The sequence below is a fragment of the Poecilia mexicana genome, unplaced genomic scaffold (genome assembly GCF_051168715.1).
Source record: "Poecilia mexicana isolate PSO_F unplaced genomic scaffold, ASM5116871v1 scaffold_2, whole genome shotgun sequence".
NCBI lineage: Eukaryota > Metazoa > Chordata > Actinopteri > Cyprinodontiformes > Poeciliidae > Poecilia > Poecilia mexicana.
Window position 1 is genome coordinate 46,294,551 of NW_028263371.1, and position 15,164 is coordinate 46,309,714.

Consider the following 15,164-nt stretch of genomic DNA (forward strand, 5'->3'; position numbering starts at 1 on the left):
TCGAATGTCATTTGGGAAGCCATTCTTATTGCTCCATTTAAAAATTGCAGAACCCTTATTACCTTGAAGAGAGCAAAAGGTGGTGTGGCGTTGTGTGATTTAAGTGTCCATTTACATACACACACACTCACGCACGCATACACTGGGGGAGATTCATCCTTGAAGCAGGCTATCTAATCAGTAAATGTAATGTTAGCATGCTAATGTAAGAAGAGGCGAAGAAAAGCAAAGGGAATGCACACAGGGAACCAGAACAGCTTATCATGCCTTTGTTTAAAGAGTCAGAGACAGGTGGGCATGTAACGAAGAAAGAAAATGAAACAGGGGGATGAACATGTACAGAGGGAATAACAATGAGAGTGAACTTTCTTTTAAAGCTTAACAGCAAATGAAAGTGAAAAAGGTTGGCAAAAGGACATATATGACCATCCTAACTAGCTAACCATCACAATAACCTAGGAACCAAATTTTCAGGAGGTTCTTCTCAGCCATTAAAAAAAATAAAATAATAATAATAATAACCTTCAGTAAAAAATGTGAAAGTGCAAATGCACAAAAAGACACACAGAAACAAATGTCCGAGGACCAGTTAAAGCAGTTAAAGCACTTGCATCTGTCATGCCGGCTTGGGTGAAAGCTTTCTTACTTCTTAAATTGTTTGTGCTTCAGTAACAAATATGCACTTAGGAAATTACATGATTTTCTGTCACAATAACGAAGACTTCTAAACCAAAACATCAAGCCACACCAGCACATATAAGCAGGACTTCCTAATTCCCCAATTCCATGCTGACTGCCCTCTCCTGAGCATTACCGAGAGGCTTCAAAGAATACACAATGTTATCATGGGACACCAGATGTGCTAATGAACAGAGCATTATTGTTCAATGCATGTTGGAGGTGGGAGTGGTAGCAGTTCAAATCTCTCAATACTCACACTAAATGAAAATGTCCTATGCTTCCATTTGTGCTGGTAAATACGGAAAATACAAAGGCATGATATTTTAATCCTATGTTTTGTTCACATAATTATAATAATATATAACCATAAAAATACTCAAATGTCGTCTACCAAACGAAAGATTGTAAAACTGTCATTTTACAACGTGGCTAAGTTCAGGTTTTATTTGCTAAGGCTGCCGAATGTAAAACCAGTTCATTGGTTCATTGAAAAAGCAAATATTGCATAATTTTTACTGAATGTAAATTTATTTAAAAAATATTCAAAATAACTAATCGATACTTGGAGACAAAGCAATAGCACACAGACAGATTTGTAAAGTAATGGAGTCCAGGTTTACTTTTTGTACAGTTTTCTTTTAAGTTTCTGTTTAGAAGATCAAATCATTTCACCTGTCAAATGTATAAATAGATTGAAGACACACAACAGGGACTTGTTAGTGAAAATGAAAAGAATGAAGCTTCATAAAAGACAATGTCAGAGTGAGAGAAAATGGGCAGCAACACAGAGGTTATTAGGGAATAAGGCAGACAAACGAGAATGATCGCTCGGGATGGCAATAACATGTGCCTTGAGATGACACAGTGAGGATGAAGGGTGTGGGAAATTAAATATTGATCAAGCACACTTCTGGCTATTTAGAATAGAGACACAGAGTGTTTACGGTGCCTTCCTGATGTTATGGTACTCATAATGTGATTAACAAAAGAAAAATTTGAATTATTTTGTTTAACAGCTGTAATACACTGTGCCGGGGTTTCTAGCAAAGTGCTCTTTGGTTGCGAGTATGAAGTATGTATCACTGACTTTGTGTAAACTCTAGAAGGCTTTTTAGTCAGGCACCTGGAGAACTTAGTACTTCTATTAATATTCCTCACCAATGTGCAGAATGGAAATTGAAAACTTTTGGACTGAGGGTGTGGGGGTGCAGGATTGTACCTGCATGATTGGTTCCAAACTACAACCATTGTTACAGCAGCTCTGTTGTAATTAGACTGAGAAATTATTTTTGATGAAAAAATTGCTTTAGAGCAGCTGGGGAGAAGTAATCTCTCCCATACCAAAGCAACGCAAGGCTCCCCATTTAGAAAGAAAAAATGCACATACTTCTCCCATCATCAAAGCTATGGAGAGGGATGTAGAAGTAATTAGCAAAACGTGGCAGTAGTCTTTTGTTATATGATCAAGTGGGAGCTGTTTTAGTGGAACACGCAGAACCCATTAACACATCATACATGTTAAAACTCATCTTCCGCCATCAAGTATTTTGAACAGACAGAAGATATGCGGAACAGTTATAGAGACTTTTAAAGCAAGCTCAAATACATTTTTATAAAAGCAGCTGTTACCTTAAACTGGTAATCACATTTGTGACAAGGGCCACAAAGATTTGTAATATGGTGCGATCACAAATACTTGGAGATTACAGTAGGAAAGGCTCCGTCCTTCCATAAAATCTGGTTGGAGCCCCAGTTGCTCATTTGTAAACATTGTCCGTATATTAAAACTGTCCCCTTTTGCAACTTCCCAGGACATAGCCTTACATTTGTTTCAAGTCTTGCCACAGATTCTCAATTTAACTTAGATCTGAACTTTGACTGGACCATTGTAACTCCTGAATAGGCTTTAATGTGACCCATTCTATTAAAGCACTGACTTTTTGGGTGATGATTTTCCTGCTGAAAGGTGACCCTGGATCTCAATCTCAAATCTTTTACCTTTTCTAATGGATTTTATTCCTGTATTTGGCTTTAGCATTCATCTTTGTTGATCTTCCTATTAAGTCTGACCAGTCCTTTTGCCCTTGCTGAAGAAAACATCCCCAAAGCATGATGCTGCCACCATTCTAATTTACTGAAGGGGTGATGTGTTGTGGATATCATGAAGTGTTGATTTTAGGGTATGCATAACATTTTCCATGTCAGTCAAAAAAATAAAAAAAAAGATTACATTTTTCTCTGACCAAATGTTTTTCTTCCACATGTTTGTAGTGTCCCTCAGGAGGTTTGCAGCAAACATGACTCTCTGAGCCGCTTCCTCACCATTTTTTTCATAAAGGATGGATTTGTGGCGTAGATAACTCAATTGTCTTGTCGACAGATTCTCCCACCTGATCGCTGCAGCTCCACTAGAGTTTCCTGCTGTTACTGCTGAGCCGTGATTGTGCAATAAATGGGGTACATCATGCACAGGTCACCATTCTAACCAAAGATATTTTATTTTATGTAACCAAAAATGCATTTCTGTATTTGACTACATGGGCAACTGTCCCCTTTCCAAGCCCTAACACATAACTTACCCACCTATATGATCAGCATTTTTAAGGTCTCACTCATCTTCATAATATGGAAGCTTTGGTCCTAATCAAGGCCAGAAACACTTAAAGCAGATAAAGCTCCTATTCTAGAGTGTGGCGACATTTTTTCCCCAAAAAGAACAAGACTTTCATAAGTCAAAGAAGTGCAATGGTCCACATGGCTCTTGCCCTTTAAATAACAGACTCTTACACCAAAAGCAGAGTCAAATGGGAAACGTGAAGGGGCACTTGAAGATGATTACTACTTAGGGCTCACTATAAAAACCACTATGGCTCACTACAAAGGCAATGTGGCTGAAAATAAGTCAACTGATTCTGCAGAGGAACACTTGATGATTTGATGACAACTGTAGCTCATACTAACCAAAGTGAAATGTAGTGCAGGCAATTTTGAAAAAAAAAAAAAAGAAAAAGAAAAAGAGGGGCGGAAGCAGAGCATTCTGACCTACCACAGAACCTTTTTAAGGCTATTGTTTAAGCTGGATGGGTACCAAGAGTGCTCCACTGCCTGCCTGGGACTCAAATAGGACAACGAATAAACTATGATTACAAAACTGGCATGTTCCGGCAGTGTGTACTTGTCAATGTGTCCATTCCAAACTATAAATTATCAGTACAATCAGGAGGTACAAGGGGAAATGCAATTTTCACTCTGACAAATACTCTAATGCTATGACAGTTTCCAAATATATATAACTTATTTGTGATCACAAGTTGTTTTCGTAGTTTTTAATATAGATACCAGCAGGATTATTATTTTTATTATAGTTACATTTTTATCAATATGATCTAAATCATTTTCTTTGAAGATCACCCTGTATTTACTTCTTTTAAGAGTTAGCCCTCCCTCTATTACCCTACAGTATTAGAGGGAGGCAAATGGGTCCTACATGAGTAATCAGGCAAAGACTCCTTATGATGAGCAATGCCAGTAGGAACAGTGTTCCCATTGCCGGACCCCACATAGGTGGAAGACAATCGATGGAAGAGTTACCATGACAGTTCCTGAGCTGAGATTGCAGAAAAAAAAAAAAAAAAACTTTTGTGTTTTTGTGGGACATACAAGTACGTACCTGCAAAGGTTTTCCAGACTCTTTGACTTTGAATTTAAAATACGTCATATTGTGCAATTTGAATTTCCTTCAGGGAAAAATTTATAAGCATTCTGAATTGGTTTTCATGTTGAGTGGCTGATTAAAAGGACTAATTAAATGCTGCTTTTAAACTCCATAATGAGCCTGAATTTGCTCTATTACACCAAGATGTTTTTATGAAGCTTTGCATTTGTGTACAGTAAATGCAAAGTTTATGTATAGTGTCTGATGTATTATTATTTATTATCAAATCTTAATAATGTGACATTTTATGAAGTGACAAAATACAGAATACTTTAAGAAATCTTTGCAGGATTCACTCCTTACCTTGATTCCCACATAGTCTACCGGAATGATTGGTTTCTCCAGTGAAGGCAGGCGGGACTCGTTTAAAGGCTCTCCCACCATCACTTTTGTTGCCACATTGATAAAGTCCACACCGATTGTTTTTGATACAAAAGGAAATGATCGTGATGCCCGCAGATTGCACTCTATCACCTGGGGTGATACAGAAAAAAAAAAGTTAAAGCTTGAAGTTATTCCAGTTCTCAGCCTACCGCATACTTCAGGATGTTAAATTTGGAGAGCTACACTAAATTAATTCAGAACCATACTACGCTTATGGAAACGCATACACATAGGATATGTACAGTATGTGCACTGGAGCCGAAACATCAAAGATGAAGGCATTACTGGTCATTAAATCTCTCCAGCTTGACAAATCATTCTGAACATGAAGTGATTTCAATTTGTAACTGAACTGCATTTGCTGCAGCATGATCTGAAAATGTCAGTCTGTCATTTGATCATGCCAGCGGACATATCACCTACCATGACATCATTGCCTTTAACCAGAAATTGGGTGTTAAAGGGCCCTGAAATTTCAAACGCTTGTGCAATTTTCCGGGTGGCAATTTTGACCTGAAAGCAGCAAAAAAGGAGAACATATATTCAGAAAAAAATATATATGAGGTTACCTTCCAGAGTTTCATCACATATGAAGTGTAATTAGGGATATTTTGAGTAAAAAAACTAAAACAAAACTTTGAGCTAAAGCACACGATAAGAAGCAAAGACTTTTGATTCCCTGATAGCCTAAGGAGGGTGCAGTGAATTATTATTATGGTTTAAAATACAAAGTTAGCAAATCAATCCTCTATTTTGTCATTTCATATGGTCCTTACTTTTCTTTCACTAGGAACAATATGTTATTCTGCTCTCATTCAGGCTGTTACATTACCTTTAAGGTCTCAATGCGAAAGAAGAATGCACTGTTTCTTATTTACTTTTTTTATTTTTTATTTTTTTATTTCACACCCCGAGTAGAATCTGACTGTAATTTGGTGACCTGATCTGTCTAATTAGAGTTCTGCAGGAACACCATGAATAGAATTATATTGCATAATTTGTAATACTACTGGCAAAATGCTCCAAACATAAAAAACAGAAATGGCAATGTCAGCAATAGCTCCAATGTTATGAGATGCACAAGAAGGCAGGTGGCAGAAATGACCCAGAGTGACTGCCAGCTTATAAAGGGATTAAATTGAAAAGTTGCTTTTATGCCTCAAACCACAAGACTTAAAAAAAAAAGTAATGGGGGGGGAAATGGTCATTGGTCCTCAGAGGATCACTGCCTTGCAGTGTTTAACTCACCATTAGCTGGTGTGGTCAGAGCTCATAGACTCCATCAAGATGCTAGTGGATGGTTTTAAAACTGAAACTGCAGCGTAAACAATTGTGTTTTGGAGAGTAACGATTGCAAAGATTTTTCAGACTCTTAGTTTGAATTTCATATGCTTCATATTGCTCTACTTTGGCTTTTTTTTCAGAAAAAAATCTATAATGAGCATGCAGCGTCTCATTCTAGATTTTGAGACGGTGTGTGGCTGATTTTTAGCATTGATTAAATTAATTAATTAATTAATTAATTTTTTTACATTTCATAATGAGTCAGTTTCTGCTTGTTTACACCAGGAGCTCTAACAAGTTTTTGTATTCATGTAGCAAACAGATTCATATCATGCCTTTTTTTAATTTTATTGGACTCATTTATTTCCCAGGGTGGAATTATTATACAACATACAACTACTCTGTTTAAAAAATACAAGAATTAGGTAATTTGAGTTTGTTTACATTTCCTATAAATTTACCAACCACAATATTAGCTACACCTTTAAATACGGGGTTAGTTTTGTCTTCAGAATTTACCTGGAGTATTTCAAGAACTTTGGAGATTCTGTAAAAGGAAAACCATTTACACCAGCTGGGGAAATTCTTTTCAAGATATTTAAAAGCATATTTTGTGTTCAAAGGTGCAACAGTGTTAAGCTTGACTTGACAATAAAGTTTTCCAAATGTGTCATCATGGAGGTCCTGAAGACCAGGGAAATGTTAGTCTAGCATTACTGGGAATTAAACAAGCCTTTGTTAACAGTGGAGAAACTTTGCAATACACTAAGACAGGGCTTTTGAAAGTGTGAGGAGTGCCTCCTGCAGGGAGTGTTGGAGTTCTTCAGGGGGAGTGTGACAGCAGGCAAGAAAAAATAACCAGAAAAACTAACTGTGGACAATAAGCCAATTTCACCAAAGCTATGCAAGACACAAAACTGATATTTTGTAGGTACACCTAAAGCTGTAGTAGGTAAGGCAACATAGTCTGGCCCAAGCAAAAATAAAAAAAAGAGGAAATATGGAACTGATTATTAAAGTTTGGATTTCTCCAGGCTAAAGATGCTCCACTGCTACAGCGTGAGGTGATAACATTGTATTGAGACAAACTCCCCAGTCTGATGAACAAGCCCCAGGAGTTTTTTCACAGGGTAAATGAGCTGTGGTCACAGCAAAGTACTTCATACTTTTAGCACTTTAAATGACAAAGCAACTAAAGCATAACATTGTGTAGTGCCATGCATAGCTAAAACAGGTAAGCCCCACAGGATCAGATAAACATGTTTGAATAGAACATCAAGTATAACAATCCCCTTATGTTTGCAAAAAACATAAGGGATTTGCCTATTTGCTCTCTAAGGGAAAGGTTAGCTCTCCCACAGTTTGAAAACCCCTGCAATAAGAGAGTGCATGTTGTAGCAAATGGTTGCATGATGATGTACTAACTTTCTCTAGAGCTCCCTGGCTGATGGTTTGGGTCGGGAGCATTAAGGTCGCATCTCCTGAGTGGACACCAGCATCTTCTACATGCTCTGTTATGGCATGGACAAGGACCTGAAAAGGTAAATGTTGAAAATGACAAAAACAACAACAAAAAAAGAACTAATGCACTATATTACGAAAATGGTGGCTCTATAAAGTCAAATAGAGGCCTACACATCAATAATCATATTTTCACAGCTTTGGTATTGTAATTCCAAAATTGTCTGTCAGATCTGACAGTTCTTGAAAGTCAATGTATTTATGCTTATGCAATGAACAAAGCACATGCTAGATGTTAACATTTGCAGAACAAATTCAACATTAAGCTTTATCTTTAGTAGAAAATCATGCACCTGCTGCTAAGCACCAGAACAAAGAGCAGGTCCACAGCACTTAGCTCACATTTATTATACAGAAAATATTCTAGATCTACTAAGTTTTCCAAATGTATTTTATCCCATAATGAGAACATTGTATTTTGTATGGCGTTTACAACAAAATTCACATATTTAACTTATCTTTAACCCTATTAAAGAAGCAATGTCAATGAAAAAATTAGAGTCAAAAGAATAACTCTGCATGTTCCACCCAAAGGAGAAAAGATATGAATCAGCCACCAACTCTGAGCAAGAATGTGTCTGTAAATGAGCTGCTGTGTCATTAGCTCATTTGAACTGCTGCTAACCACAGCATTCATTAGCACTCTTCAGATACAGCCTGTAATTAATACGTATTATCTCCAACTTTTTCACTCTCCTGTGCACATACACACAAGTTATGAGGGGTGTTTGGTATTCTCTGAGTGGACGGCTTGTTAATGTGATACTGAAGATAAAGGAGGAGCTGTATTCAGAGAAGACAGATGGAGAAAATCTACCTTAGAACTGGATAGCCCACGTACAAACTGACACCCTTGAAATGACTCTTGCAGGCTAAACAATAGCAAAAAAAAAAAAAATAAATAAATAAATAAAAGATAGGATATTCAGGAGAAATCACTAACTGCAACTTATGCCGCAAGTATGGCTTTAGGAGTATTTAAAAGTTATGCCAACGTTATTCAGCCACTTTATTTGTCGAGTGCAGATTATACAATATCGGTCTGCATCAAACAAAGAATAATGACAGAATGAATAATGTTGAGGTATAGAGATGAATAACAACATTTTTCTAAAAGAAAACCTGCTCAAGCGTGGAAGAAATACAAATACCAGTCTGACAAATAATGTCACTTTCTGAGCTGAAACTCTGAGCAACACCATGTTACATCATGTGAAAAATGCTTTATAGCAAGAGATTTTAGCCAAAGTAAAATTAATGTTGATGTATTTAAATGTATAACAGTAAAAATAAATATAACAAAAATATCTGTAATAAAAAATATTGATGACGAAAATAATAATAATACATAATATTTTATTAATAATAATAATAATAATAATAATAATAATAATAATAGATACCTTGCCATTGTTAGCTACAGCATCCACTTCTACCTCCCTGGCACCACGTATGAACTTTGTGATGACAACTGGATGCTCCTGGAGGAAACAGAAAAGGAAGACAAAAAAAAGTACATATATAAAACTACTTGGTGTGAAGTAATCAGCTCTTGGGATAAGATGTTGTTGCAATGATTTTTTGTCAGCTCTGACAATTTGCAAACAAATTAAAGAAAAATATACATTGAAGATGAACACTGATGTAAAAGTCTCCCCTTTTTTTATCATCGTAAACAATCTTTGAATAATAATTTATTGTAGCGTAAAATACTGGTTCTCATAAGTTAAGAGGAAGCTGAAGTTTCACACAACAAAAACAGCAAACAGAACCAGTGTGAAGGCATTCTAAGATTATTATAGTGGTCAACCAGTTTGATTCTGCAGACAAGCCTTTGGCACCTATAAAGATCCATAAAACTGTAATTTACAATAAAATAGGAATGTTATGGTTTTGTTGAAACCAATGTATAGACTGATATGAAAGGTCTTATACTGACTCTTACTGTTGTCTATTTATCTTATAAAAAAACCCGTATAACTCATATGCCAAGAAGAAATAGAAAGTAAAAAATAACAAAAAATACTTTTAAAAAATTGTGTTTCCAGAAACAAACAGAAAAACTTCCTCTAGATGACGGAAGTGTGGGGTACAAGTTATAGTGGACATTAGAACATGTGACACAAATATATATATATATGTATATATTTTTTTCACATTTCTTTTAAGAAAACAACCAAAGCCGAAAAGAAGAAAATAGAATCTGTACTAAAAATGTCTTGTCTTGAAGTGTTCTGGGAAACTGAATGCGTTGTTACCTCACTAAAAGTTGCTCTTTTTTACGATGGCACGTTGTTCTTTCCAATTACTTTCCATTTTCAACAAATAAATCACTACATTCAGTGAATTAAATAACTATGTATCAAAATATTCCACTGGTATTTAAGAAGATGCCAGAGACATTGCATTGTTTTGTATGAAATTGTTTGTCGTCATGGAATCACAGGTCACAGACGTGATTCAGTGAAGTGAAATATACAGAACCTTGTTTTACCTGTTTGAATTGGACAATGTTAAAAAATGTTTGTCTGGAGCTGTGAAAGAGCATATGTATTTTCTTCCAGCCCCAGGAAGAGGCCAATGGAGCTGCCAGTCACCCTCAAGCAACCTTGGTGTTTAGTGAAGTGGAGGTGGCACACAGCACTAACCAGCAGCTTTGACAGTTGGCAGCATGAGTTTTAATTGAAAGCAGAGGGAAATCACAACACAAACATCCTCTCAAAGTATTTCTATGTGTGTATTGGTTTGAGTGACATCATATTCCCAATAAAATGTTACTTCAATGTCATTCAAAGAACGAAAATTACAGGGAATACATGAGGAAGGAGACCTGTGGCAGAAGGTCTGTCTCACTTGTGCAGACATGTACACTTAGCTTTAACAGTCATCTCACCTGGGAAACCTGTGTAGCCTCTTCCAAGAAGCGTTTCATTTCTTCCTCCCCATAGACAACATTCATTGCAGAGCCACTAGTGAGATACAAGCAGCAGAAGGAGGGAGAGAAAGAGTAGAAGGAGAGAAAACATGAGGGCACGGAAGATGAAGAGAAGCAAGCCAACAGGAGAACATACAAGCTTCAAATGATTGTTCAAAACACTCATTATCTCTCTATTGCATCACTATTACCATAGGGAGCAAGGTCTGGAAACAGTCAAAATGAGGAGCGGGAGAGAGTAACAGCGAAGAACAGCTATTTAGGTCGAAAAGCACTTCAGGCTCTTGAAAATGAGTTCAGAACTTCATCATTAAAAAAACAACAGATTTAGGCTAGTTTTGTTGTGGTGGTTGTTTGTGATTTTAGCTGGGTTATCATCCTGTTTGAAATGGAGAGTTTGAGAGAAACAGGATGAAGTAAGGCCACAGGCTTCAGTCAGATCTTTATTCCTCAGCTGTCTGTGGCTCAAAGGCAGACATATGTCTAACCCCCTACAGAATACTGACCCCCAATTTGAATAAAGGAGATAGAAGATTTAGAATGCATTCAAATTAAGGCAAATCTTTGGCATGGATGACTCATAGTTTCAACATCAGTATTCTCTGGGTTTAGAGTGAATAACCAAACAAAGTAAAACAAAAATTTCAACATCTTGCATGTAAAAAGCTAAGTGTTATAGCACAAGTGTACAAATAATGCTAGCAATGCACCAAGAGAATTGTTCACGACCATAATTAGACTGTGTTTATCCTGATAAGTCCTGACGGTTTGCTAACTGCAAACACACCATATGTAAGTACTACCAAGCTGTTGCAGCAACAACAGAACCCTCTCGTTTTTATGGAAAAAATAGGACTTAGTTGTTTTTTTCAGTGTCAGTGTCAAATTCAAAAATTAAAGTCAGAGGAAGAGCAGGGATGCGCACAGTTGAAAACAATATGTCATATCTGGACATGGCTTAACGTATTACAGCAAAATTGCTGTGTTTTATCCTTTCAGGGCTCAACCTCTATCGTGAAATTCACTATATTTGACATGCTGGCAGCGTTTTAGAAATTTTAGAGAAACTGGCAAGTGTGTTGATCTAAAGAGGAAATTGTTAAGAACTTTGAAGGAAGCTGCACCGTGTTCCTTGTATTTCAGCTGTCACCACAAGGGTGTAGTGAGGCCTTTCCCCCTCATAACAGCCATGACGCTGGTCTGCTTACTGAGAACAAAACAAAAGGAAAAAAAAAAAGAAAAAAGAAAACTAACTTTTTTTATTTTTTGAAGTCCTAAGGTTATTCTGATAGCATTTGTTGAATACCAATTCAACAAATGCTATGTTGAATTGGTATTCCTGGTTGCGCTAATTGCCAATATTGGTTGCTAAAACGACCACTCAAAACAGACATGTTTCCACAAACACTTGGTACCACCAGGCCCTCTGACCACCACCAGAAGGCGAGGCAAGGCAGGGGAACTCTCTCGACTAAAGTCGCAGTGAATGAGTTAGACGGAGCCGGAGTTGGAGCCGTCCCATTGATACGGGACGAGTCCTGTACAGTCACCCCAGTAATGATGGAATGATGGTCTTTCATACTTTTTTGCATTTCTTACCTGGTTCAAATTACTAAAAGTTAATCTACACAAATATGCATTTTATTTTCACAAAAATCTAATGTCTAATTAATTAGTATCTTGTCAGCAATGATTTTGGTGTCAGTTAAAATATCTCAATATGTCTACGCACTCAAACCTTGAAGATTGTTTCATTGATAAAAAAAAGTGAAATGTGTCTAAAAGCTGGTCTCGTTGTTCTGAGTCAAGCACCACTTGCACATATCACCCATACAGATCAAATGGCTTCACAGCCAAAGGGAGAGACTACACTAACAGAAATTAAACATGCTAATAAGATGCAGTCCGTTTCAGAACACTCTAAAATGAGTTCTGAGTGTTCATTGCAAACATGATTATGACAGGATATAATGTGTTTTTGTATAAATGTAGGACAAGTTGTTCAAGTCAAATTGGAGAAAGTTCATAGAACTCTAGTACCCAAGTAAATAAAAGGCACGAGCTTTCATTTAAACAGTTTTTGGCCATAGTCAGAGACTTATTACTTTTAATGTCGAATTTAATTATTGGCAAACACCTCTTCGCTGACTTCAATGGCTTTGACATTTAGAAGTGTTTTCAGTGTTACCTACTGCTGAACACTCTGTTGCTTACTTATTTTCCTTTTGTTACTTAGACAGGTTCATTTTAAAAGAACATTGCATCTTCCAGAACCTCAAAAACAACTACAACTACTAAACCAGCACAGCCTCAATTACGCAGCGGTCTCAGTGATACCCAAAGTTCTGTTTTAGGGTGTCTTCCTGACATCTACTGGGCAGACATTTTACTGCATAGTTAAAGGAATATTCGTATGACTGCTCAAGTCATTAATCATCATAAATAAAACGGTACTTTAATGGTTTAATAATCAGTTAAATAATTACTAATAAAATGTAAGGGTCCGGGACTATGCATAACTGTCCACTGCTTGTATTTAATGATAAAGACATTAGAAATGTGTTACGTCTTCAAATAGTTTTTACCTTTCAAACAATTAAAACAAAGATGATAAATTACCAAGTGAAAGAAATGACTAAGCAGGAATTAGTCAGTAAGTGAGTTTCTCTCTAAAGGCTGCTTACAGATGTAGAAAAAATATCGAACTGTTTTAGACTATTGGGTGTTGAAACTCACCTAAGAACATACGAGGGCCGAAGTAAACAAGGGTAGCCCACCCGGTTGGCAAATGCAAAGGCATCTTCCTGTAAAACATAAACACATAGCAGATACATGAAGGTATAAAGCTGCCAGAGAGAGACATAGACGAATATCTTGGATTGATATTAACTGAGAAATTCGTTGAGTAAAATACTTTGTTGTTACTCAATTTTAGGTATTTTCAGCAAATTTGAGTGTTAAGAACAAAGCCTGAGGAAGTACAAAAGAAGGAAGAAGATATTTAAATTAATATGTATCATCTGGTGGACCTAAAGGTCGACTGTTGATTTAGGTTGCTACAACAAAGAGCTATTTATACTGTAGTGGGAGCTGATCTTTTTGCTTTAAGGTCATTTCCTACAGTTTTGGTCATTTCATTCTGGGATTTTCTAGAGTTGTCAGGCCTTAAATGTATTTCTGCCCTGGGGATATTTTATTGAAGTAGCAAAAGGACTAAACTGCCCAGAGCCAAGGGAGTCTGAACTTACAGTCAATCATCGAACAAGCTGTGTTTAGAAAAATAGGTATCTTTTTGTAAATCTCAGGGTTAAGATAAGATTTACAAATTATCTTTTCACTGTCAACTCCAAAATGCATACGAGTCAGACATACAATCCATAATGGCACTGGTGTTGTCAAGACAGTTAAAAATGTAACTATGTTAATCATGCTTATCATGCTAATTGGTAACAGAATTGAAAAACTTCAACTATACAATCATTTTTGTGTTGTTTTATTTAGTAAAATTATGCCTTTAAAAGGCTGCACACCTACACACAAAGAACTGTTTGTGTGTCTGTTAGATGGTCTCTGCTTTTCAGATACAGTATTTTTATTATTTTTTTAAGATAATTGAGTTACAGTGAAAAAGAAATCAGCTAAAATCTGTATCAGGAACTTATCCATCTGTTCAACTTCTAAACCTTCTTATCCTTGAAGGGTCACAGGTTAGGAGATCACATATTTAAAAATAGCTAATATTGGGAATGAGCCATGAATCTCTGACAAGTGTAACTTTAATATTATGCAATGCAGTGTCTCTTAACGTAAAAAAAAGAAATAAAATGAAGCTTACAATGACAATGCATTTAGTTTTGAGAACTTATCTGTAAATCTTGAAACATTTACTCCTTCTGCAGCTGTATTAATATTTCATATTTTGCAATAACATATTTGAATATGTAAATTTTATTAAATGATTACATGAAGGGATAGAATTAAGTAGAACAATTTCTCTAACCATGTCACCTATTTATTGTACTTAGTTCATCTGTTCTGCTTCAAACTTCAAATGTCTGTAGACACCAATAAGTGCATTCCAGCCTTATTTTGAGGTTTGTTTGTGTTGGGAGTTATCCAGCACTTCTGCATAGTTACCAAAAATCTAATTATCTCACAGAAAAATAGAAAATAACTTAAGTTAACTTAATTAATATAAAAATGCATAGGGTCTCTTTCTGTCAGAGCAGAACAGACTGAACAAATATCATCACAAACAGAGTGTGAGCTTAGATGCATCACAGTCTACTTCAGACATTTTGTCTGATAGTGGTAGAATGAAGTGGATGAGAAAGGGCACTCAGCGGTTATAAACAGCTTGAACCACCATTTATAGAGGCTTTACAGCTTGATGAGCAAATGATGTTAAATAGCTGCTCAGAAACTGACAGGAATAATAAATACTGTGTTTGCATTAAATCTCATTTTTCTTGGCACTTATTCTGATGTTTGCATGTCAACTAAAATTCCCCCCCCCCATTTTAGTAGTATGTTTCAACTGATTACATTATGCAAATTTGAAGTAAATCTACCAGTGATGATGTAGGAGGTCATTAACAACCACATGAAAGTATTACAAATTGAATTGTTAGACCTCAAAAGTGT

General features: G+C 36.2%; 1 protein-coding gene across 1 annotated transcript in view; it reads right to left on the bottom strand.

The window, feature by feature from the left end:
• Window positions 1-15,164, bottom strand: part of cps1 (carbamoyl-phosphate synthase 1, mitochondrial) — a 63,836-nt gene that overhangs the window by 10,440 nt on the left and 38,232 nt on the right. The window contains exons 27-32 of the mRNA XM_014988800.2: window positions 13,257-13,324; window positions 10,479-10,554; window positions 8,989-9,066; window positions 7,490-7,597; window positions 5,204-5,293; window positions 4,700-4,870 (exon numbers count right to left, since the gene is read on the bottom strand). Coding sequence (XP_014844286.2) covers window positions 4,700-4,870; window positions 5,204-5,293; window positions 7,490-7,597; window positions 8,989-9,066; window positions 10,479-10,554; window positions 13,257-13,324 — 591 coding nt within the window. The remainder of the gene's footprint in view (window positions 1-4,699; window positions 4,871-5,203; window positions 5,294-7,489; window positions 7,598-8,988; window positions 9,067-10,478; window positions 10,555-13,256; window positions 13,325-15,164) is intronic.